General features: G+C 43.1%; 1 protein-coding gene and 1 non-coding gene across 2 annotated transcripts in view; both read left to right on the top strand.

Moving 5' to 3' along the window:
• Positions 1 to 5749: 5749 nt before the first annotated feature.
• Positions 5750 to 22966, top strand: part of Wdr43 (WD repeat domain 43) — a 42467-nt gene continuing 25250 nt past the window's right edge. The window contains exons 1-5 of the mRNA XM_021186316.3: positions 5750 to 6001; positions 15376 to 15513; positions 16789 to 16910; positions 19905 to 20025; positions 21616 to 21752. Coding sequence (XP_021041975.1) covers positions 5777 to 6001; positions 15376 to 15513; positions 16789 to 16910; positions 19905 to 20025; positions 21616 to 21752 — 743 coding nt within the window. The 5' untranslated portion in view covers positions 5750 to 5776. The remainder of the gene's footprint in view (positions 6002 to 15375; positions 15514 to 16788; positions 16911 to 19904; positions 20026 to 21615; positions 21753 to 22966) is intronic.
• On the top strand, positions 21036 to 21119 carry LOC115029774 (small nucleolar RNA SNORD53/SNORD92). The gene has a single exon (XR_003835340.1). It is a non-coding gene; the product is annotated as a small nucleolar RNA SNORD53/SNORD92 (small nucleolar RNA).

Here is a 22966-nt window from a genome sequence, read left to right as displayed (position 1 = left end):
ACCTGCATGACAGAATTGGGCATCAGATGTCAGTATAGACAGTTGAGAGCCACCAGGTGGTTGCTAGGAATTGAACTCAGGACCTCTAGAAGAGCAGCTGGTGCTCTTAACCTCTGAGCCATCTCTCCAGCCCAATCTATCAGTTTTAAAGACTTACATTTTGCCACATAGTAAACACTTCCAAAAGTGGGGATTGACTTAGATGTATTGACTTTGAAAAATCCATTGGAAGCTGGGCAGTGGTGGTGCACGCCTTTAATCCCAGCACTTGGATGGCAGAGGCAGGTGGATTTCTGAGTTCAAGGCCAGACTGATCTACAGAGTGAGCTCCAGGACAGCCAGGGCTACACAGAGAAACCCTGTCTGTGAAAACAAGCCCCCCCCCCCAAAAAAAAAGAAAAATTCATTGGAAATCTATGTTCATTTCCTAGAGCTGTTGCCATAGACTACCATAGGCATGACAGTATAACAAAAGAAATGTGTTCTCTCACACGCTGGACGACAGGAGTTCAAGGCCTTAATATGACCATGCCCTCTCCAAAAAGTCTAGGAGAGAATTTTATTATGAAATATTATTTGCAGTGCCAAGGACTGAACCAAGGTCTTGGCAGTACTGGACTGGCTGTATACTGAGCTACATGCCCAGCCCTTAGGGGAGGAGTCTCCATTTCTTTTCTTTTCTAAAGATTTATTTATTTATTTATTTATTTATTTATTTATTTATTTAATATGAGCACACTGTCTGTGTCTTCAGAAACAGAAGAGGGCGTCAGATCTCATTACAGATGGTTGTGAGCCACCATGTGGTTGTTGGGAATTGAACTCAGGACCTCTGGAAGAGCAGTCAGTGCTCTTAACCACTGAGCCATCTCTCCAGCCCTGATTCTCCAATTTCTTTCAGATTTGTTTGTTTTTGAGATAGGATCTCTGGCTGTCCTGGAATTCTCTATTTGGACCAGACAGGTCACAAACTCACAGGGATTCATCCATCTCTGCTAGACTCAAAGGCATGTACTACCATACTTTGGGTGTTTAGAATTCAGTTTTTGGCTGTCTTCATCCTCATTGTGCATCTCTCTAACCCCATGTAAATGTGTTGGTTTTTTTGCTTTTTTTTTTTTTTTTTGAGACAGGGTTTCTCTGTGTAGCCCTGGCTGTCCTGGAACTCACTCTGTAGACCAGGCTGGCCTTGAACTCTTGAAATCTGCCTGCCTCTGCGTCCCAAGTGCTGGGATTAAAGGCGTGCGCCACCACCACCCGACATCTGTTTTTTTTCTTAGAAGGATGCTAGTCACTGGGTTTAGAAACTACTTCAGATAAAAATCATTTTGAGATTCTTAACCAGATTACATATGCAAAGCCTAAGGCCACATCTACAGTTAACAGCATTAGAACTCAGACTCGTGCTTTTTGGTGACACTATTCAATTCACCACTATATCCATGTGGAGATGCTGAATATGGAATTGAAATTTTAAGTTTGGGGGTGGTGGGAGAAGAAATTTGGAGGCATACATTTGACCACTAGCACGTGAATGGTGGCTGAGCTTTATGGAGGAAGAAAAAAAGCCCCAAGGAACCGTAATGCCAGAAAGTTGAAGAAATGAGGAACATGCTAAACTGAAGGCAAGAAATCAGAGGGGAGGCAGGGAGCGTGAAGGACTTCCTAACATGTTGGACACTTACATTGTATCGGAGGTTAGGCTTCCTAACAATGGATACTTACATTGTATCGGAGGTTAGGCTTCCTAACAATGGATACTTACATTGTATTGGAGGTTAGGCTTCCTAATGTGATGGACACTTACATTGTATCGGAGGTCCTTCAGACCTTCACTGTAGCTTCCCAGGGAAGGGAGGGTGGAAGCTCTGCTGGAGGGAGCAAAGTAACCAATACTTCTGTTTGTCCACATGGTTCAGGAACTGCCACATGAAACCAGATCTACTGAATCTAATAGAAGAGAGAGTGAGGAGAAGTCTCGAACATACGGGCACAGGGGACATTTTGCTAAACAGAACACCAATGGTTTATTCCCTAAGATCAAGAATCAACAAATGGGACCTCATAAAATTGCAAAGCTTCTGTAAGGCAAAGGATACCGTCAATAGGACAAAACAGCAACCCACCATTTGGGAAAAGATCTTTACCAAGCCTACATCTGATAGAAGGCTAATATCCAAAATATACAAAAAACTCAAGACATTAGACTCCAAAGAACCAAATAACCCTATTAAAAAAATAGGGGTACAGAGCTAAACAGAATTCTCAGCTGAAGAATCACACAGAGCTGAGAAGCATTTAAAGAAATGTTCAACATCCTTAGTCATCAGGGAAATGCAAATCAAAATGATCCTGAGATTCCACCTCACACCAGTGAGAATGGCTAAGATAAGAAAAACTCAGGTGACAGCAGATGCTGGCGAGGATGTGGAGAAAGAGGAAGACTCCTCCATTGCTGGTGGGATTGCAAGTTGGTACAACCACTCTGGAAATCAGTCTGGCAGTTCCTCAGAAAATTGGACATAGTACTACCTGAGGACCCAGCTATACCACTCCTGGGCATATACCCAAAAGAGTTCCTCAATAGAGGAAAAGATACAGAAAATATGGTACATTTACACAATGGAGTACTACTCAGCTATTAAAAAACAATGATTTCATGAAATTCACAGGCAAATGGTTGGAACTAGAAAATATCACCCTGAGTGAGGTAATACAGTCACAAAAGAACACACATGGTATATACTCATTGATAAGTGGATATTAGGAAAAAAGCCCAGACTACCCATGATACAACTTACAGACCATATGAAGGTCAAGAAGAATGAAGACCAAAGTGTGGATGCTTCAGTCCTACTTAGAAGGGGGAACAAAATAATCATGGGGGGTAGAGGGTGGGTGGGACTTGGGAGAAATATAGGAGGGGAAGAGGAAAAAAGGGGGGGGCAGGATCAGGTGTGGGAGGAGGGGGGGAGATCTATAGAGGGTCAGGAAATTGAACAGAGGCATGTAGCAATGGGGATGGGGAGATGAGGGTAGCTAACAGAAAGTCCCAGACGTTAAGAAAGCAAGAGGTTTCCAGGACCCAACGGGGATGACTTTAGCTGAAATACCCAACAAAGGGGAGAGAGAACCTGTATCCAGAGTTTAGGCACGGCCCCTGGTTGAGGGATGGGTCCATCAACCCTTCTCAAAATTTTAACCCAGAATTGCTCCTGTCTAAAGGAAATACAGGGACAAAGAGTGGAGCAGAGACTAAAGTAAAGGCCATCCAGAGACTGCCCCACATGGAGATCCAACTCATATACAGCCACCAAATCCAGATACTATTGCTGATGCCAGGAAGTGCTTGCTGACAGGAGCCTGATATGGATATCTCTTGAGAGTCTCTTGCAACTCCATAGGAAGAACAACACCAACCAACCAGTACCACCAGAGCTCCCAGGGACTAAACCATCAACCACAGGAGGGACCCATGGCTTCAGCTGCATATGTAGCAGAGGATGGCCTTGTCTGTCATCAAAGGGAGTGGAGGCCCTTGGTCCTGTGAAGGCATAGGGGAATGCTAGGGTGGTGGGGCAGGAGTGTGCATGTGGGTGAGGAAGCAGCCTGGGGGAGGCAGGTGGGATGAGGGTTCTAGGAGAGGAAACCCGGAGAGGGGGTAACATTTGAAATTTAAATTAAAAAAAAAAACCAATAATTTTTATAAAAAGAACCAATAAAATAAGAAAATCTATCTATCTATCTATCTATCTATCTATCTATCTATTTATCTATCTGTCTATCTATCATTTATCTTTTTGAGACAGTTTCCTTATAGTCCTCGATGTCATAGAATTTAGTTTCTAGACCATGCCTGCATTTGCCTCAGATAGAGTGCTGGGATTAAAAGGCACACATCCAGATGGGAATTTATGTTTGGTTTTTCTTTTCTTTTCATTTTTTTGTTTGTTTTGTTTTTTTGTTTTTTTTCGAGACAGGGTTTCTCTGTGTAGCCCTGGCTGTCCTGGAACTCACTCTGTAGACCAGGCTGGCCTTGAACTCAAAAATCTGCCTGCCTCTGCCTCCCAAATGCTGGGATTAAAGGCGTGAGGCATCACGCCCCGATTCTTTTTTTTTTTTTTTTTAATATTTTTATTACATATTTTCCTCAATTACGTTTCCAATGCTATCCCAAAAGTCCCCCATAGCGCCCCCCCACTTCCCTATCCACCCATTCCCATTCTTTTGGCCCTGGCATTCCCCTATATTGGGGCATATAAAGTTTGCAAGTCCAATGGGCCTCTCTTTCCATTGATGGCTGACTAGGCCATCTTTCGATACATATGCAGCTAGAGACAAGAGCTCCGGGGTTCTGGTTAGTACATCATGTTGTTCCAACAATAGGGTTGCAGATCCCTTTAGCTCCTTGGGTACTTACTCTAGCTTCTCCATTGGGAGCCCTGTGATACATCCAATAGCTGACTGTGAACATCCACTCCTGTGTTTGCTAGGCCCCAGCATCGTCTCACAAGAGACAGCTATATTTGGGTCCTTTCAGCAAAATCTTGCTAGTGTATGCAATGGTGTCAGCGTTTAGAAGTTGATTATGGGATGGATCCCTGGATACGGCAGTCTCTAAATGGTCCATCCTTTCATCACCGCTACGAACTTTGTCTCTGTAACTCCTTCCCTGGGTGTTTTGTTCCCAATTCTGAGAAGGTGCACAGTGTCCACACTTTGGTCTTCATTCTTCTTGAGTTTCATGCGTTTAGCAAATTGTATCTTAAATCTTGGGTATCCTAAGTTTTGGGCTAATATCCACTTATCAGTGAATACATATTGTGTGAGTTCTTTTGTGATTGTGTTACTTCACTCAAGATGATGCCCTCCAGGTCCATCCATTTGGCTAGGAATTTCATAAATTCATTCTTTTTAATAGCTGAGTAGTACTCCATTGTGTAAATGTACCATAATTTCTGTATCCATTCCTCTGTTGAGGGACATCTGGGTTCTTTCCAGCTTCTGGCTATTATAAATAGGGCTGCTATGAACATAGTGGAACATGTGTCCTTTTTACCGGTTGGGACATCTTCTGGATATATGCCCAGGAGAGGTATTGCTGGATCCTCCGGTAGTACTATGTCCAATTTTCTGAGGAACCGCCAGACTGATTTCCAGAGTGGTTGTACAAGCTTGCAATCCCACCAACAATGGAGGAGTGTTCCTCTTTCTCCACATCCTCGCCAGCAACTGCTGTCACCTGAATTTTTGATCTTAGACGCCCCGATTCTTTATTTACATTCAACTCGACCTCCTCTCTGGTCCAATAGTATCTCTGTGTGTTAACACAGATAAAAGAGGCATCTTGTGTCTTCAAGTCCCAACTCTAACTTTGATAGAACTATGATTGGATAATTATTGTATGTACATGGCTATGTCCTCGAAGAGACTAAAGACACATGGAAACAGTTGCTACAATCTCGGAGATGTAAGTAAATATTTCTTGTAAACATTTCGTCTAGTTGTTTCATAGGACGTAGTTTTAGAAGAAGGGCCTGGGTCTGTAGTATGCAAATCACTTCCCCACGCTCTTCCTTTGCAGAACAAGTTAAGAAGGACCCCACTGAGCCACCGTCCATCGGGTGGGCCCGGCTAAACGCTCGCCTGCGTCACGACCAGCCACTCCCTGGGCTCTCAGCGTTCCCTCCGCCCCACTTCCTCCCTGCAGGCCCCACCTCGCGCCGGTGCGCCTGCGCCCGGGCGAACACGTGGCTGCCGCGGAGCCAGAGCAGCAATGGCGGCCGGAGGCGGCGGTAGCTGCGACCCCTTGGCCCCGGCGGGGGTCCCCTGCGCCTTCTCGCCGGACAGTCAAGCCTACTTCGCTTTAGCCTCTAGTGACGGTCACCTGCGAGTGTGGGAGACCGCCAACAACCGGCTGCACCAGGAGTACGTGCCTTCCGCGCACCTCAGCGGTACCTGCACCTGCCTGGCCTGGGCGCCAGCACGGCTGCAGGCCAAGGTAGTGTGAGCGGGGACGACGACGGGGATGGGGACCTCCTGCCGGGCTGCGGCATCCCCGGCCGGGCGGCGAGGCGCGTGGCACCCCTGGCGCGCGTGGCCCGGGGCGGCCCGGGGGGAGGAGGCGCGGAGCCGGGCGGGCGGCGCGCTTGGGCCGGCGCCGCGACTGGAAAGTGCGGCCTGGCCCGAGGGGGGCTGCGGGAGGGTGCGGCCTGATCCCGCGGTCTCCACGAGGTCTGCGCCCCAGTTGCTTCTGGGCCGCCATGTTCATCGAAGCCTCTGTTTCCCCGGGGGGCGGCCTCAGACTTCCCAGGCCTGGGTCTCCATCAGAGCTACCCGGTGCGCACTTTAGAACCGTCTCGCGCTTCCGCATCCCGGACCCTGGTATTGGTTTTGCTTTGGGCACTTGGAATGCGCACGTCTAGGTTAAGTTCCTTCCGGGAGCCCCTTCCCTCGGCTCCGATGCGTGTTCAACACGTGTTCCCTTTTGCCTCTAGGTTGTGGGATTCTTCGTCCCACAAACTCTTTCCATTTCTAGGTTCCCTTCCTTCTCAGCGGAGGTAAAGTGAAATAGTAGAGGAGGGCATATGATGTAGGTCCTGGTGATTTTTTTTTTTTTTTTTTCTCGTAGTTGGGAAACTGCTTAGTTAGGGAATCCTTTTCGCTGTCAGGTAAATGCTGTTCACTGTTGACTCACCCGGTTAGATCTCAGCACGCACGTGGTTCCTGCAGTTAGGCAGTCGGCAGGCAAAAAGAACCTGGTCTGGAACCGGTGTAAAAGGTATCCTAAAATATGTGACGTTTTGCTGTCACTGATGTTAAAGTTGTTGGGATAGCTTACTCCTTCCCATCCCAAGAGAAAACTTTCACATAAATTTAGCTTTTATCGAACTTGCTATACTCTGTGTGACAGTGTTTAGCTACTTACCGGATTCCAGCTTTTCCTGGTGACAAAGAGCACATAGGAGGCTCTGTAAATCAAACATAATCAGATTTGTGAAAGTTATGTAATTGTCAGCATTAGAGCTGCCGCACTTTTTTTTTTACTCTAGACAGTTTTCTTTTTAACTTAACAGTCCTGTAAAGTGGTGAGAGTACTTACTAACACTCAGAGAAAAATACAGAGAGAGCAGTTAGCTAAGTGCTTGTAGCCAGGCTGTAAAGTAGGAGTCCAGCCTCTGTAATAATTGTGTTTTTTGTTCCCTACTTATAACATGAGGATAATCACTTAGAATAGTGTATAGTGCCTTAAGTGAAGTGCTAATTACTAGTGGTATTAGTATCTTGTATTTTTGTCGTTAGTCCACAAGGTATGTCAAAGCAAGCAATTTCAGTAAAGGCCAACAGGAACTAGAGTTGGGACTCGTGTCTTTGAAGCTCTTGGTTGTCTGCAACAGATAGTGTTAGGTACTCGTTTCCAATCTTCTATATCCCAGAACAAAATCCAAATTTCAAAAATCACGGTTTGGAGATATTTTCGTCCACTGTGATACAGTAGGGATACAACCATTTTTAAAGGAGCCCAACTTTAACTTTTCAACAAAGCTCCTCAAATTAAAGCAACTTTGTGACAAGATGTCTGACCCGAGTCCTGGTTCTCAAGCCCAAGTGGTGAGCTGGATTGGATGTGCCCTGTGGTTAGCATCCCCAGAGTCCCGGTGCAGTCCCCAGCAAGCCCTGCTTCCAAGTGTCACTAAGTTTCACTTTCCTTTTATCTATATGTTGCCATTTCTGCTATGCAACTACTAAATGTCTGGGAATTAGTGCATTTAAAGTACACTGACTTAGGCTGGGATGTAGCTCAAAGATAGAAACTTGCCCAGCATATGAAAGACCCTGGATTTAATCAATAGTACCACAAAATCAGAGCAGAAAAGCAGTCAGGGCTCAGGAAGCTAAACAGCATAACCCAAACCTTGGTTGGTCACTAACAAGCGGTGGCACTAGGATCCCAGCCTAGTCCCCTTACACTGTGAACTAGTACCCTTGCACTTTATCATGGATGGCTGCAGAGCTAGTCAGTTCCCATCCTGAGTTTGTGACTCACGGAAGCAGCACTGTACCAGTTCAACAGTAGAATTAACTGGTTTGCTTTGTGCTGGGGGTGGGCTAAAGGTCCAGGTAGTATGTGGCTCAGAGTTTGTAGCAGCCACTCACTGGATTGTGTGCCCTGCTATTTTAAGTATTCAGATGATCATCATACTAAACCTGTTTTACACTTTTGAGTGTTTAAAGTATGACACATAAAAAGGATGTTATTATAAAGCCCACATTCCCAGCACATTGGTATGGTTTGGTATGGGATTTAGTAGACACACTATCTTTTTTTTTTTTTTTCTCAAAATCCTTATTTGTTTCACCTTCAGACCTATTTCTAGAAGCGGTGGCTCCCACTTTAATGGTACTTACTCTGGTGGCATATTTGTGTTTTTTTTTTTTTTTTTTTTCTTCCCTGTATAGCTGGCTGTCCTGGAACTCACTTTGTAGACCAGGCTGGCCTCGAACTCTGCCTGCCTCTGCCTCCCAAGTGCTGGGATTAAAGGCGTGCGCCACCACTGTCTGGCGTAGACATCTTGCTTCCAGAGATCTTAGGATTAAATGAGGTAATAACATATAAATGATTATTATGGTGAGACTTGGTCCATAGTGGTTATTGTATGAACCAGTGAATGTTTTGTCTGGGCTCATGTCCTCATGCAGTGCTATATTGAATGGAAAGAAGTCATATTGAGTGTCCTGCACTTGGTTTAGTAATGGGCAGTTTGCTACCGGGACAATGTCTGATGCTCCACCAGTAGAGAAAGGAAAAGTCATACTGTGTTCCTTGAATAATAGGTTGTAGTGGTGTGTCATAAATGTTTAAAAGGCTAGATTGCTCTTTCCTGTTTCTAGACTGATTATAACACCTTGAAGTTTATGCCATGATCGATTTAGCGCTTCTCTGGTTTATGTTTGTATTGAACCTGTTATGCTAGTAGCAGGCTAGAGCCACACATTTAAGCCACCTAGAAATTGATCCTGTTGCTCCCCACTACCTTTCTCTCAAACTTGCTTTTCTTCATCCTCTGGTAGTAGAACCTGGAAGTCTGGCCCTGTCTGATGGTGGGACCACAGTTCACTTCCACAGGCTTTGTGGAAACATGAACAAACACAGCCTAGGACCTAGCTGAAGGGTGGGCATTTCAGGTATTAGATGGCATTAGAGCACAACCGAGACACTGGTGAAATTGCTAGGAAAAGTTTAAGCTCTCCTCAGTACCCTTTCTGGAGATACAGTACAATTCAGCTGTATTCCTGATAATCTGGAGGTCTCAAGTACTTAGTATTTCAAAGGAAGATGTACTGGCTGGTTTTGTGAGTCAACTTGACACAAGATGGAGTTATCCGAGAGAAAGGAATTTCATGTGAGGAAATGCCTCCATGAGATCCAGCTGTAAGGCATTTTCTCAGTGATCAAGGGGGTAGGGTCCCTTGTGGGTGGGACCATCTCTGGGCTGGTAGTCTTGGGTTCTATAAGAGAGCAGGCTGATCAAGCCAGGGGAAGCCAGCCAGTAAGGAACATCCCTCCATGACCTCTGCATCAGCTCCTGCTTTCTTACCTGCTTGAGTTCCAGTCCTGACTTCCAGCAATGTGGAAGTGTAAGCTGAATAAACCCTTTCCTCCCCACCTGCTTCTTGGTCATGGTGTTTGTGCAGGAATAGAAACCCTGACTAAGACAGAAGGTAAAGGTTACAGATCAGATTCTATTGGTAGAAGAACATTTGTTTTGATATATTTGTAATTTGATGAGATGTATGTATTTTCACTCTTATCTATGAAATACATATGCCAGAGTAAATACCATTAAAACGGGTCAAAAATGGACTTTAAAACTACTTACTAATGATTGAACATAATTTTCAGTGTCTAAGGTCAGTTTTTAAGACTGGTTTGATGCATTAGTGGGTCATGAAGTAGATTTAGCAGGTTTAATAGTGAGATAGAATGGAATGGTGAGGATAAGTTTTCCTGTGAAACTTTTTTTTTTTTTTTGAGACAGGATTCTCTCTGGAACAGCCCTGGGCATCCTGAAACACACTTTGTAGACCATCTGGGTCTCAGAGATCGGCCTGCCTCTGTTTGCTAAGTGTCTCTTTTTGTGAAACCTTCATGTTTTAGTTGTATCCTTGAGTGTGTTTGGGTCTCCATGTGTTATGCAGACTCTCACTCTGCAGTCTCAGTCTGAAAAGCCATTGCGTAATTTAATTGTTGACAGGATCAGTCAGACTCTGGTTGGCTGGTTATGATTTTTTTTTCAAAGATTTATTGATTATATGTAAGTACACTGTAGCTGTCTTCAGACACCCTAGAAGAGGGCATCAGATCTCATTACGGATGGTTGTGAGCCACTGTGTGGTTGCTGGGAATTGAACTCAGGACCTCTGGAAGAGGAGTCAGTGGTCCAGTGGTCTTCTTTTTTTTTTTTTTTTGGTTTTTTCGAGACAGGGTTTCTCTGTGTAGCCCTGGCTGTCCTGGCACTCACTTTGTAGACCAGGCTGGCCTCGAACTCAGAAATCCGCCTGCCTCTGCCTCCTGAGTGCTGGGATTAAAGGCGTGCGCCACCACGCCCGGCTGGAGTCAGTGGTCTTAACCGCTGAGCCATCTCTCCAGCTGCCCGGTTATGTTTTTTAAATCCTTGCCCTCAGTTGGCTTTTTGACGTCACACGTGTGTGGCTGCCTCAGCTTTCTGATGCCCTGGATCAGATGGACTTTTGGTGGTTCTTGCTTAGCTCACGTTGGAAATCTCTTTACTCTAAGAAATCAGTCTTTTTTTTTTTTTTTGGTTTTTCGAGACAGGGTTTCTCTGTGTAGCCCTGGCTGTCCTGGCACTCACTTTGTAGACCAGGCTGGCCTCGAACTCAGAAATCCGCCTGCCTCTGCCTCCCAAGTGCTGGGATTAAAGGCGTGCGCCACCACGCCCGGCTCTTTTTTTTTTTTAAAGATTTATTTATTATATGTAAGTACACTGTAGCTGTCTTCAGACACTCCAGAAGAGGGCGCCAGATCTCGTTGCGGATGGTTGTGAGCCACCATGTGGTTGCTGGGATTTGAACTCTGGACCTTTGGAGGAGCAGTCGGGTGCTCTTACCCACTGAGCCATCTCACCAGCCCGAAATCAGTCTTAAAGTAATAAGTTAGTAAAGACTTTTACTCCTAGTGCCTTCATGCAGATTTTCCATTACAGATTCTTGAACAACAACCTTTCTCATTCCTTAAGCTTTGTATGTACAGTCGGTATCCCGTTCTTTAGAGGGGATAACTGACGGACAAATGGACAGCTCAGGATTGACTGGTCCTGCGCAGTCCAACTTTTTTTTTTTTTTAGATTTATTTATTATTACATGTAAGTACACTTCTGACACACCATAAGAGGGCATCAGATCTCATTCCGGATGGTTGTGAGCCACCATGTGGTTGCTGGGATTTGAACTCAGGACCTTCTGGAGAGTCATCTCTCCAGCACCACAGTCCAACTTGTTAAGAGAAGCAAGGGATTTCTGGAGGAAAAGTGTGTAAAGTTTAGAGAGCATGGTATTAGAATGGAGCTGCAGTCAGTAGTGCCAGCCTGGACTCAGGACTATGTGTGTGGAATTGTTCTTAGAACATTAGATTTGGGGGTGGTGAGGTAACATAGGAATTGGGAGTCAGCACTTATGGCCCAGTCACAGGGCTTGATCTCAGCACCCTCATTGGGTGGCTCACAAATGCCTATCGCTAGAGCGCAAAGGATACCTTGCCTCTTTGGGCACTTATATACAGGCATACACACAATGATTATTAAGCCATTGTCTTTTACTAAAGGGCACATTGGTCATGTAAATTACTGATTTGGTTGATGAGATCTGTGGTGGACCTGGTGATCTTCCCATGTTGAATGTGGGTAGATATGTGTAGTTGGATTTACTTTTGTGTGTGTGCACTTGGCATGCTGGGGAATTGAGCTTGCTACATAAATGTTTTAGCCCTGAGCCCTGCTCCAAATAACATTCTGTTTTTCTGAGATGGGTTTATGTATTGGCTCAGGCCAGTGTGGAACTGAGTAACTCATGCTCTTTCTATCTTCCCTGCTCCAGCACTGGGTTGAGAGTGTTTTAAGTAGTGTTAGCTGTAGATCAGTGAATGATCCATGAAGTTGTGCAGAAACCTGAAGTCATTTGTTTTGATACATTTGTAATTTGGTGGGGTGTATACTTTTTCACATATGCCACCAGAGTAAGTAACATTAAAGTGGGAGAGCTATTGCTTCTAGAAATAGGTCTGAAGGTGAGACAAATAAGGGTTTGATAATACTGTTTAACCTTTTTTCCCTTAAAAACAGATCTGTGGTAAAGCATATTTGGAACAGTTTTTGTTTTATACTTTGAGAAACTTTAGTGTGTAAATGATTTGATTTAGATAAAGTAAACATACTTTTATTTTATTTTATTTTTGACTGTTTTTCTGTGTAGCCCTGGTTTTAGAACTTGTTCTGTAGACCACTCTGCCTTGAATTGAGGGATCCACTTGGCTCTGCCTCCTGAGTGCTGGGATTAAAGGTGTGTGCTACCACTACCCAAATAAAGTGAATATATTTTAGGAAAGATTTTCTTTGATTTCCCCCCAACCTCCTGAGAGATAGGACTTAACTGTGGGATTATAGGTATATTAAAAGAGGTCTGGTTTTTTTTTTTGTTGTTTTTTTTAAAGAATTTTATTTGGGCTGAAGAGAAGGCTCAGCAGCTAAAAGCACTGATTACTCTTCCTGAGGTCCTGAGTTCAGTTTCCAGCAATCACATGGTGGCTCATAACTATCTGTAATGGGGATCTGATGCCCTCTTCTGGTGTCTGAAGATAGTAACAGTGTACTCACATACATGAAATAAATAAATCTTTAAAATTTTTTTTGTTCTATTTTTTGAGATAGGCTTTTACTATGTAGCTCTGGCTATCCTGTCCTGCTCTGGAACTTGCTATGTAGGTGGTGTTGGCCCTGACGTCACAGAGATTCTTCCTCAGTCAGTGCTTGAATTAGACATGTAGTTCAAGCCACTATGCCCAGCTCTTTTCTTTTAGACAAAGTTTTAGATAACCCGGGCTGGCTTGAAGCTCTCCTGTCATGGAGACTGGGGCTATGCCCACATAGGAAGGAAAGACTTAGGTGCGGCAGTAGTGATTGTAAGGTGTTTCAGGATTAGGAAGTTTGGGATTTTACAATATTTGCTTTCACTTTACTGAAAATTGAAAAACTGAAACTCTTAGGTTAGTGTCCCTCACCCCTCAATAGTTGTTTCTGTTTTTAACTTTGTGTAGAAATCATATTTGTGCCTTGGGGCCTTTTAGAGTCACTTTAAAAACCATGAAACTGAAAAAGGGCTTAGCATATCTCTAATTCAGAAACTTCAGTGTTTCAAGCTGAGACTTCCATATTATATTTGTTTTTTCTTGTAACTTCTGTTGGATTTATTAGTATGGCTACATTTCTAAGAACTTGCAAAGATGTTTAAGTGAAAAGTTACTTTTGTTACTTTGTTAACTATTTTGATTTTTTTTTTAAATTAATGTTCTATAAATAAAATTCTTCAAATGTGTTCTTTGAAGACAACAAAAAAGAAATAGGGAGAGAGAAAAGGAAAATATACTTTAGGAATCTGGGGAAAAGGATTATGCTTTAGATATCTTTGAGGGTCTGGAGAGATGGCTCAGTGGTTAAGAGCACTGAATGCTCTTCCAAGGGACCCAGGTTCAATTCCCAGCACCCACATAGCAGCTCACAGCTGTCTGTAACTTCAGGATCCAGTACCTACACATAGACATACATACAGACAAAATACCAATGCACATAAAATAAAAATCTTATCACCTATCATAAAAGGAAATCCTTGATCAATTGATTTACTTATCTACCTATCAGCTATCGACCATAAAAATGAAATCATCTATCTCCCCATCACCTGTCTGTCTGCCTGCCTTAATTATTTTGAGAGGCGCTTATGAAGCTTAGGCTGGCCTGGGACTCGTGGCCGTGTTTAGGAAGCTCCCAGGCGCCGGGTGGCAGCATGCTGTGCTGCTGCTTCTTCTGTCCCTTGGTGTCCCCCCTGCATAGGCAATGCTGGAGTTTTCACCAGTGATTCTTTTTTTTTAAATTTTATTTTTAATATTTTTATTACATATTTTCCTCAATTACATTTCCAATGCTATCCCAACACCAGTGATTCTTGAATTGAATGGATTTGTGTTTGTTTTGGGTTTCTGTACTGTAGAGTCGAGACCCTGCCTGGGTAAGAGCAGTTCCTTTCCTAGAATATTAGTCTTTCTTCATGCCAAAAGAATGGACTTCTAGGGCTTCCTTATACTAAAGTTTAAATATTTATATAAGTTGGAAAGGTCTAAGAAATTAGAAGAAGGGTTGGAGCTCAGCCATTAAGTGCTCTTATTCGAGTTATGTTCCCAGTACACACATGGCAGCTAACAACCAACTGTATGTCTAGTCCGCTGGGGAATCTAATGTCTTCTCCTGGCCTCTGTAGATATCAGGGACACGTGATGCACATATAAGTGGGCTCATACACTTATAAAATTCATGGAGGAAGTTAATAAAATCGAATTTTCAGCACCACAAGCTCTGATGTAATGGTACTCTTAAGTTGAAGTCATTAATTTTTGTTTTTCAAGTGTTGAGGCAGGCTCTCATGTAGCCAAGAGTGGCTTTGAACTAATTCTCCTACCTCTGTCTCCTGAGTGTTGGGCTTAGATGGTTTGTATATCACAGCTTGCCTCACTAGTTATTTCTGATGGCCAGACATGAGCTGTATCATATCAAATTTGAAATAAACAAGTCTGTAATTTCCCCATTAGCTGGATAGTGGGTCTTCAAAGTCAGTAGACGCAGCGACCTTGCAGGAAAATTCCAGATTAGTTGTTATGCAGCCACTGACCAGCTTATGCTGCTACTCAAAGCTCCTTGGTTGACTCAGATTGAAGTATGTGAATATAAAACTGACTGTGTTCTCTAGAAAGTGAGGCTAGAGCTTGAGAAAAATGGAAGAGTTCATTGCTTGGGCCTGGATGTGTGGGTTCATGTGTGGTATGGATCTCTTTTCTTGAAAAGAGATTTTCCTCAGAAAATTTTCTTTCCTAGGAAGAATTGTTGGTGTTTAAGAAGTAGAAGGATCGTTGGGGCTGTTGAAAGTGCTGAGAGCAGATGAAGTGATCCAGTTTGCTGCCTTACCTCTTTAGAGGGGGAACGTGGGCCAGGAAACTTAAAAAGTGCACAGGCACTAGCTTTTATGCATTGTTGATGTTTGGTGTATATTTGAAATGCTAAGTTAAAATGTTATTTTTACTTTTTCTTCCAGGAAAGTCATCAAAGGAAAAAAAGGAAATCAGAAGTTACAGGAACAAAGGACCAGGCTGACCTGTTGGCTCTTGGCACGGCAGTTGGTAGCATTTTATTGTATAGTACAGTAAGAGGAGAGTTGCACAGTAAATTAACAGTAAGTATATTTATGTATTTATGTAAAAGATGCGACAGAAACTAATTATTAGAGACTATTAAAAATGCTCCAAGATATTGATGAGCTCTTTGTAGAAAGTTTTCCATTCCATGAAAGCTGCATGATATTTGTAAAAGTATTCGTACTTGTGAGTTAGAGTACAGAGAACTTTTGACTGAAGTCAAAAGGTATCAGAAGGACTTGCAAGTCGGCACAGATAGCAGCTTCAGGAAGACCATTGAACTTCTTAGAAGGAACAGGGGAGGCACTTGGAGTTGCTGCTAAAACTGAGACCTAATGAGTTGACTTTGCTAACACTCCGAGGCCCAGTGGCTCGGTGGGTTGGGGCGCACGTTTCTGGAGCGTGCCACTGCTTCCTCATGTCTCCGTCTCCGAAGGGAGAGACCACACTTCAGGAAGATTGCGTGTTGGCTCCATTTTGTCTTACCAACAGTGAAGAAGCCAACTGTGAGAATGGTGCACACCAGAGGACGGAAGAAATAAGGCCGTCTGTCCTTCTAGCCATGTTTCCTTGAAACACATGGGCAGTGAGTGGATCCAGCGGCCAGGCAGATCTCTGCTGCAGGTCACAGCCCACTGAAGAGAGTCTAGCATAGCTGCTTGGGGCAGTGTCTGTCACAGTGTGCTTTTGTTCACTGGATGGATAGAGGAGTGCTTACTGTGTGAGAGAAAAAGGCAGGCAGGACGGTTTCCATTCTAACATCTACCATAGGGAATTTGGGATGACCTGAAATTGAAAATGGAAAAAGGCTTTACATAGGAATCTCACCAAGAGAGATCTCTTGTTTATTTGTGGTTTTTCTATGCTTAATGCATAGACTAAAAGAAGATAGCTTTTATCTGGTCATTAATAGTATTCTGGTTTTTGTTTTCGTTGTTATAATACAAGCAGTTTTTTATCTTACCTAAAACGAGCTAGGCCAGTCCCTGTCTGATAAAGAAGTCTATTTTTGGACTCTATGGTTTGGGTCCACTAGTTCTTTTCTCGTACGGCTCATCTTATGCTGGTACTTCTATCCTGAGCAATTGACATTTAGTCTGGTACCCTTTGAGGGTGTAGAAGTAGGTTTTTCCTATAGAGAAACAGGGAAAATTAACATTTTAAGATCTTGCTGGTTTACCTCATTTTTGATGTTGGGATACTAAAATGGGTAGGATGTAGTTAAGGCCTTAGTTTAAGGTTTGAGGTAAATGTTTCGTAATTCCAGGATTCATACTATTATATAAGACTTTGTTTTGTTTTTTAATCTGTAGAGTGGTGGGCATGAAAACAGAGTGAATTGCATACAGTGGCATCAAGATAATGACTGCTTATATAGTTGTTCAGATGATAAGTATATTGTGGAGTGGAGTACACAGACATGCAAAGTAAAGTGGTGAGTACCAATGCCTGGGCGTGGAGGGACCCAGTAGGGAATATATACATTCATAAGGTTATGTAGATGGTTCTCCAGGAACTTTGAGTTGAATTGGACATTCAGGCTTTTACTGCATCCAAGTGAGCTAGAGGAGGCTAAGGAGAGTTGGGTAGCAGGAAAACAGCTAAGTGGTACACAGTGACAATAAGAAGCCTCAGGGGTGGCATGAGGATGTTTGTCAGATCAAGGTAAAGTTGGAATGGCCGGGGGAACCTAGGATAGATAAGTTTGGATAGGGAAAGGTGGATAAGCCCTCTAAGAATGGGCAAAGGGACATAGAGATATGGCCAGAACAAAGGCCAAGTAAAAGGCTAACTTTGTAGTAAATAAATTAATTTTAGAGTTGGTTAGAGGCGGGTGGCGGGTGCCCTAGGAAATAACAGACAGTAGAGGATAAAAGTATCCTTTAGAGGAATTAGGGTCTGAAGAGGGTAAAGGTTTGGGGAGCTTTATACGACTATAGTGAAAGACAAGAAAGACCCAGTGTGTATGGTGGCAAGGAAGGTCTACATTTAAGGATGGTGTGCAGAGGAGGACCAGTGTCTGCTCTGCTGTGACTGCCAGGCATCCTTACATGCTGGTGACTTGCCAGAAGAGACCCAGGGAGAGTCTTGACAGTGGGCGGGGGAGGGGCTTGCAGTTCCATGTCCTCTCCATAGGTTCATGATCGTTCACATCGAAACTGTCTAGCATATCAGACATACCATTGTACTTAGTCATAACATTATGAGCCTGGTGTATCCCTGCTACACATTTAAGAAATAAATAGGTTAGATAAATGCCTGACCTCTTTTCTAACTAAACTGCTATCTCATAAAATAATTGAGTTTACAGCTGTACCTGCAGCGTTCTCCTTTCCTTCCCCCATGGGTCTGGGGATGGAATTTAGGCTCTTAGGCATGGCAGCTTGCACTTTTCCCACTGAGCCGTGTTGTAGGCCCCGGTATCTCTTGTGCTTGTGTGTGTGTGTGTTCAGAAGCCTGAACTGGTGGTCCTGCCCTTACTTCCTGGCTGCTGTCACACAGGTGTGTACCACCATGGCTTCCTATTTGTTGAAGGAAACTCATTGGTGCTTGGTGTTAATATCCTGTCTTTCCTATATTCTGACTTTTCTCTGACTTTTCATCTTATGTGTTTGTTCTTATGTTACATTTCTCTTTGTACTTCTGTGAGGGTAGCGTGTTGTTGTTGGATGTAGTCCTTACTTTCATTTTGAAAGCATTCTTCAGATTGTTGAAGATTCTTGGCTTTCTGTTGGTATTTGAAATGAAATTGTTTAAAAGCAGAATTGAAATCCTAGGTGTGTGTGTGTGTGTCCCTTTATCTGTAGAGCAATCTAAAGATCTTTAAGGGTGTCAGTTTCTATGGGTTATTACTCTGTGTCATACTCCTCCAAAGGGGTGCTCTGCTCTAGTGCTTTGCCTTCTGGGTGTGTGTCTGGGTGTTTTGCCTGCATGTTTTATGTATGTATGTATGTATGTATGTATGTATGTATGTATGTATGTACATCACAAGCAGGAAGTGCCTTTGGAGGCTGGAAGAGGGCATCGGTTCCCTGAGACTGGAGTTGTAGATGGTTATGCCATGTCAATTCTAGGAATTGAACCTGGGTCCTGGGGAGTCGCCAGTGCTCTTGACTGCTGACAATCTTCAGCTCTTCTCCCTCTTTTTCTTTTAGAAGACAGGTTTTTTTTTCTCACTATTGCTCTGGCTGTTCAGGGATTTACTGTGCAGATCAGATTGGCCTCTTGAGTGCTGGGATTAAAAGTGTACTCTAGTGCATTTTCCGTGTGCCAACAGATTTACTATAGTATGGTAGGCTGAGCCTTGGCCATCTGCAATGAGGAGAAGTTCTCAGAATAAGAGTTATTTTCCTGGGTTGTGATTGGCAGCAGGGGGTGCGGTGCACAGTGGTATCACCCTCTTCATGTGGGGGCAGATTTAGGAGTTTTTCTGGTTTCACGGCAGTGTGAGGAATTCCTGTGTGTATGCATGCGCGTGTGTACACATGGGAGGCCAGAGTGTCTTCATCAGATGTTCTCTGCCTTTTTTGTTGTGTTGTTTTTGAACCTGGAGCTTGTCAGTTTGGCTAGACTGATCAGTAAGCCCCAAGGGTCCTCTTTCCTTTCTTAGTGTTGTTCTGTTTAATGAATTGATTGATATTATGGTTGTTTTTAATATGGGTACTGGGGCTTGAGCAGTATGCCTTCGAAGTATGTATCATGCTGAATACATAATGAGTAATCACTGTAAAAGAGCCTTACAATCGTGGAAATTGATAAGAAATTGGGAACATTTAAAAGCCAGCAAGGATAAAGAGGACTTTTGTACTTTGTTTTGTTATTGGTAGGTTTGAGTGTTTTCTGCTTTTCAGCAATATTTGTCTCATAACTGCCTGTTTATACCCTTTGTTTTCATTTGCGTTCTTACTGATACAAAGGAGCTATTACTTAATCATTTAAGTATTGTCTTTTGTTTATAATGTATAATTTGATTGTGAAGAGCCGGGTTCCCCATTGCTTATCCCAGCATTACTATATACAGAAAATTAGACATGCCAGGATTTCATAGTTTAGATCTAGGATAGAAATAACCTTTGGGAACTTCAGTGAAGCCTTGTGTTGTCAAGGGAATTAAAGACCAGCCTGTGAGAGACCAACAGGACTCTAGGGTTAGGATCACCAGAAGAGTAGTCTCCTGGGCATGACAGTCCACCTCACGGTCACACGGCACACACCGCTCTCACAGCATTTGTCCATCAACCTCCTGATGCCTCAGGGGAGGTCATCTTGTGTTTGCCAAATCGAGGTCTAACCTTGTTAGAGAGGCTGTACCCTAGTGGTGTGTCTGGGGTTACTAACTTAATGTCTGACTTACTCTTTTGTTATTTTCTACTCTTGATAAAGTTGTCCTCTGTTCATTGTGGTGTTTTGGTTCTTTCCACAATTGCAGCAAATGGAAAGGAGACAATAGCAGCGTCAGTTCCCTGTGTATCAGCCCAGATGGAAAGATGTTACTTTCAGCTGGTCGAACAATCAAACTATGGGTTTTGGAGACCAAAGAAGTCTACAGAGTGAGTTGATGACATTGTTTTTACAATTCTAGTTCTATAGAGCAAGTATTTAGAAGTTGGAGTCAAAAGAGTATGGATCCTAGCTCTTAGTAGAAAGCTTGCCTCACATGTATAAGGCTTTGGGTTCAGTCCAAGCAACGACAACAACACCACCACACACACACACACACACACACACACACACACACACACACACACTACAGATACTTGCCCAAGCGCAGTAATGTGGCCGCATGCATCTGCATTCCCATTGGGAGATGGAGGGATTAGGTTAAGGGTCTAGCTGCTGAGATAACAAATAAGATTCAGTCTCAACAAACTAACAAAAAAACTAGGCTCTATATTTGTAGATTAAACTAGGCCTCAGTTGGTAGAGTTCTTGCCTATCAAGCATGAAGCCATGGGGTTTAATCCCTAGCACCCAGTAAGCTATATATTGTAATGCATGGCTGTGCATATTTGCACAATGAAAGCAAAAGAAGGATCAGAAGTCTCAGATCATCTGTGGCAAGGCCAGCCTGGGCTACAAGAGATCTTTTCAGAAAAAAAAATAATAAAGTTATCAGCTGCCGAGTCATTTGTTTAAATAATAAAATTAGGACTGGAGAGTTGACTTAGAGATTGAGGGGCCCCACGGTCCTTCCAGAGGACTTGGGTTCAGTGCCGCACCGTGTTGTGGTTCTCTAGGGGATCTGACACCCTTTCCTAGCCTCTGTGCACCTAGTACACAACCATACATGTTGGCAAAGCCCCTATACACCCAACATGATTTTAAAAATAAATGATAGAATTAATAACATTTTCAAATCTGATTTTTTTTTTTTACATTAACTAATTCAGTTGAGTTCATATACATTTTCAAATGAGTAAAACAAGTGGAATTTGAATTTAGAAACCTTCATTATACAGGATTTCTAGCTGTGTATTTTAGTGTGTAACCCGCATTTTGTAGAGATTTGCTATAAGGATTTTTTTAATACGTTGTGTTTAGTTAGGGTGTTGAAGCTGTGGTGCTGTGATGATGCCTTAACTTGTGGTTTCGACTCACTGAGAGTAACGTGAGGACCTACAGTTCCTTGGCTGTGTCTGAGCACCAGAGCACCCAGCGCCCCGTTAGAAATGGGAAAATCAAGTCTCAAATGGTGGTTCATGCCTCTAATCCCATGCTGAAGAGGCTGAGGCAAACCTGGGCTGCATAGTTCTAGGACAGCAGGGCAACATAGCTTACCCAGCAAGATCCTGTCCTGGTTTTTTTTTTTTTTTTGTTGTTGTTGTTTTTAAAGGCAGGGGTGGGGAGGAGAGAAGCAGAACAAAGATGAGAGGAGAGAATAAAACCAGGCAAGGCTGATTGAGAAGTGAGAGAAGCTAGTGGTGGGTAGGGCAATAGGAGAAGCATCTAAATTGTTTTAATGTTCAGGTGTGTCTTTCTTTTGAGAAGGGAAAGGCATACAGTCAGTGCAGGTAGATTTTTGTTTGGGATGAATTTTAACTGTTTCTGTGCTGTAGGTGCTGCTGCTGTGTGCCATGTATAAGGACTTATTTTTGCACTGTTTATAGTCTGTCTCCTAAATGTGATTTAACTTCCTCTAGCACTTCACAGGACATGCGACACCTGTTTCATCGCTTAGGTTCACGACCATCAGACCTAATGAGAGCCAGTCTTCTGATGGGATTACAGGCCTTTATTTCTTGTCTGGAGCAGTACACGACCGATTACTTAATGTCTGGTATGTAGCTGTTTGACGTTGGGGATTCAGCTTTGCTCTTGAAGAATATGTCACAGCTTATGGTGTCAGTATAGATGAGAAATTAGTTGGTTTATTGCATTGATTGTTGGCCTTAAATTGACGTAGAATTAAGTTTGAGTTAGATGGAACTTACTAAAAACTTAGGAGTGCTTTTTATGTAATTTCGACTTGTTTTTTTGAAATAATTTATAATTTTCACAAGAACATCTTCTTAAAAGTATTTGTACATTTACTGCATATAAGTTAACTTAATGTTCTTTTAGACTAAATATAAGATTTAGTAGGAAATAAATTCTCAATAGAACTAAATTTAAAGCATGTTTTTTAATCTTTTTTTTGGTAAATTTTATGTGCATTTGTGTTGTGTACGTGCATGTCTTTGTGAGGGTGTCAGATCCCTTGCGACTGGAGTTACAGACTGTTGTAAGCGGCCCAGTGTCCTTGTGTGTTGTAAGCGGCCCAGTGTCCTCGTGTGTGTGTGTGTGTGTGTGTGTGTGTGTGTGTGTTTTAATACTATGAGTTGTGGGTGCTGGGAATTGAACGCAGTCCTCTGGAAGAGAGCCGGTGCTGAGCCATCTGTCCAGCCCTGGTTTTTCTTTTCTTTTGTGTGAATGGGTGTTTGGCCTGCCTACCTAGTGTGCTTGGGGTCTAAAGAGGGTGTCAGATCTTCTTACACTGTACCTCTAGACAGTTCTGATTTAACTTGGAGTACAAGAGTGCTCCAAGTTAAATCCAGGTTCTTTGGAAGAACAGCAAATGCTATTAACACTGAGCTATTACTCTTTTCAGTCCCATGTTAACTTTTTCTTTATCATTTAATTTGTACCGAGCTCTATTGCTGTAGAGCTTAAAGTGTATGAGTGTACAGATTGAGCCTGGGGTGGCAGTGTAGATTATAAGTGCTTGCAGTGCAAGCAGAAGGCCTGAGTGTGGTCTTCAGCTACCGCTTTAGAGTTGTGGTGGCTGCCACACAGTGCTGGTGCAAGCCTTTGATCCTAGCACTTGGAGGATCAGACAGCTATGGTCTACAAAGCAGGTTCCAGGACAGCCAAGGCTAAGTAGCAAAACCCTGTCTAAAAACAAAAACAAAACCCCATAAACAAGTATATACATATAAGTGAATTCAAACTTACAAAAACATTAGGCATAACACAATTGTGCTTGTGTCAATGTGAACACACACACATTTAGAT

The sequence above is a fragment of the Mus caroli genome, unplaced genomic scaffold (assembly GCF_978045245.1).
Source record: "Mus caroli unplaced genomic scaffold, Mus_caroli_1 scaffold_18, whole genome shotgun sequence".
Taxonomy (NCBI): Eukaryota; Metazoa; Chordata; class Mammalia; order Rodentia; family Muridae; genus Mus; species Mus caroli.
Note: the sequence above shows the minus strand (reverse complement) of the source record. Positions and strands in the feature narration are given on the sequence as shown.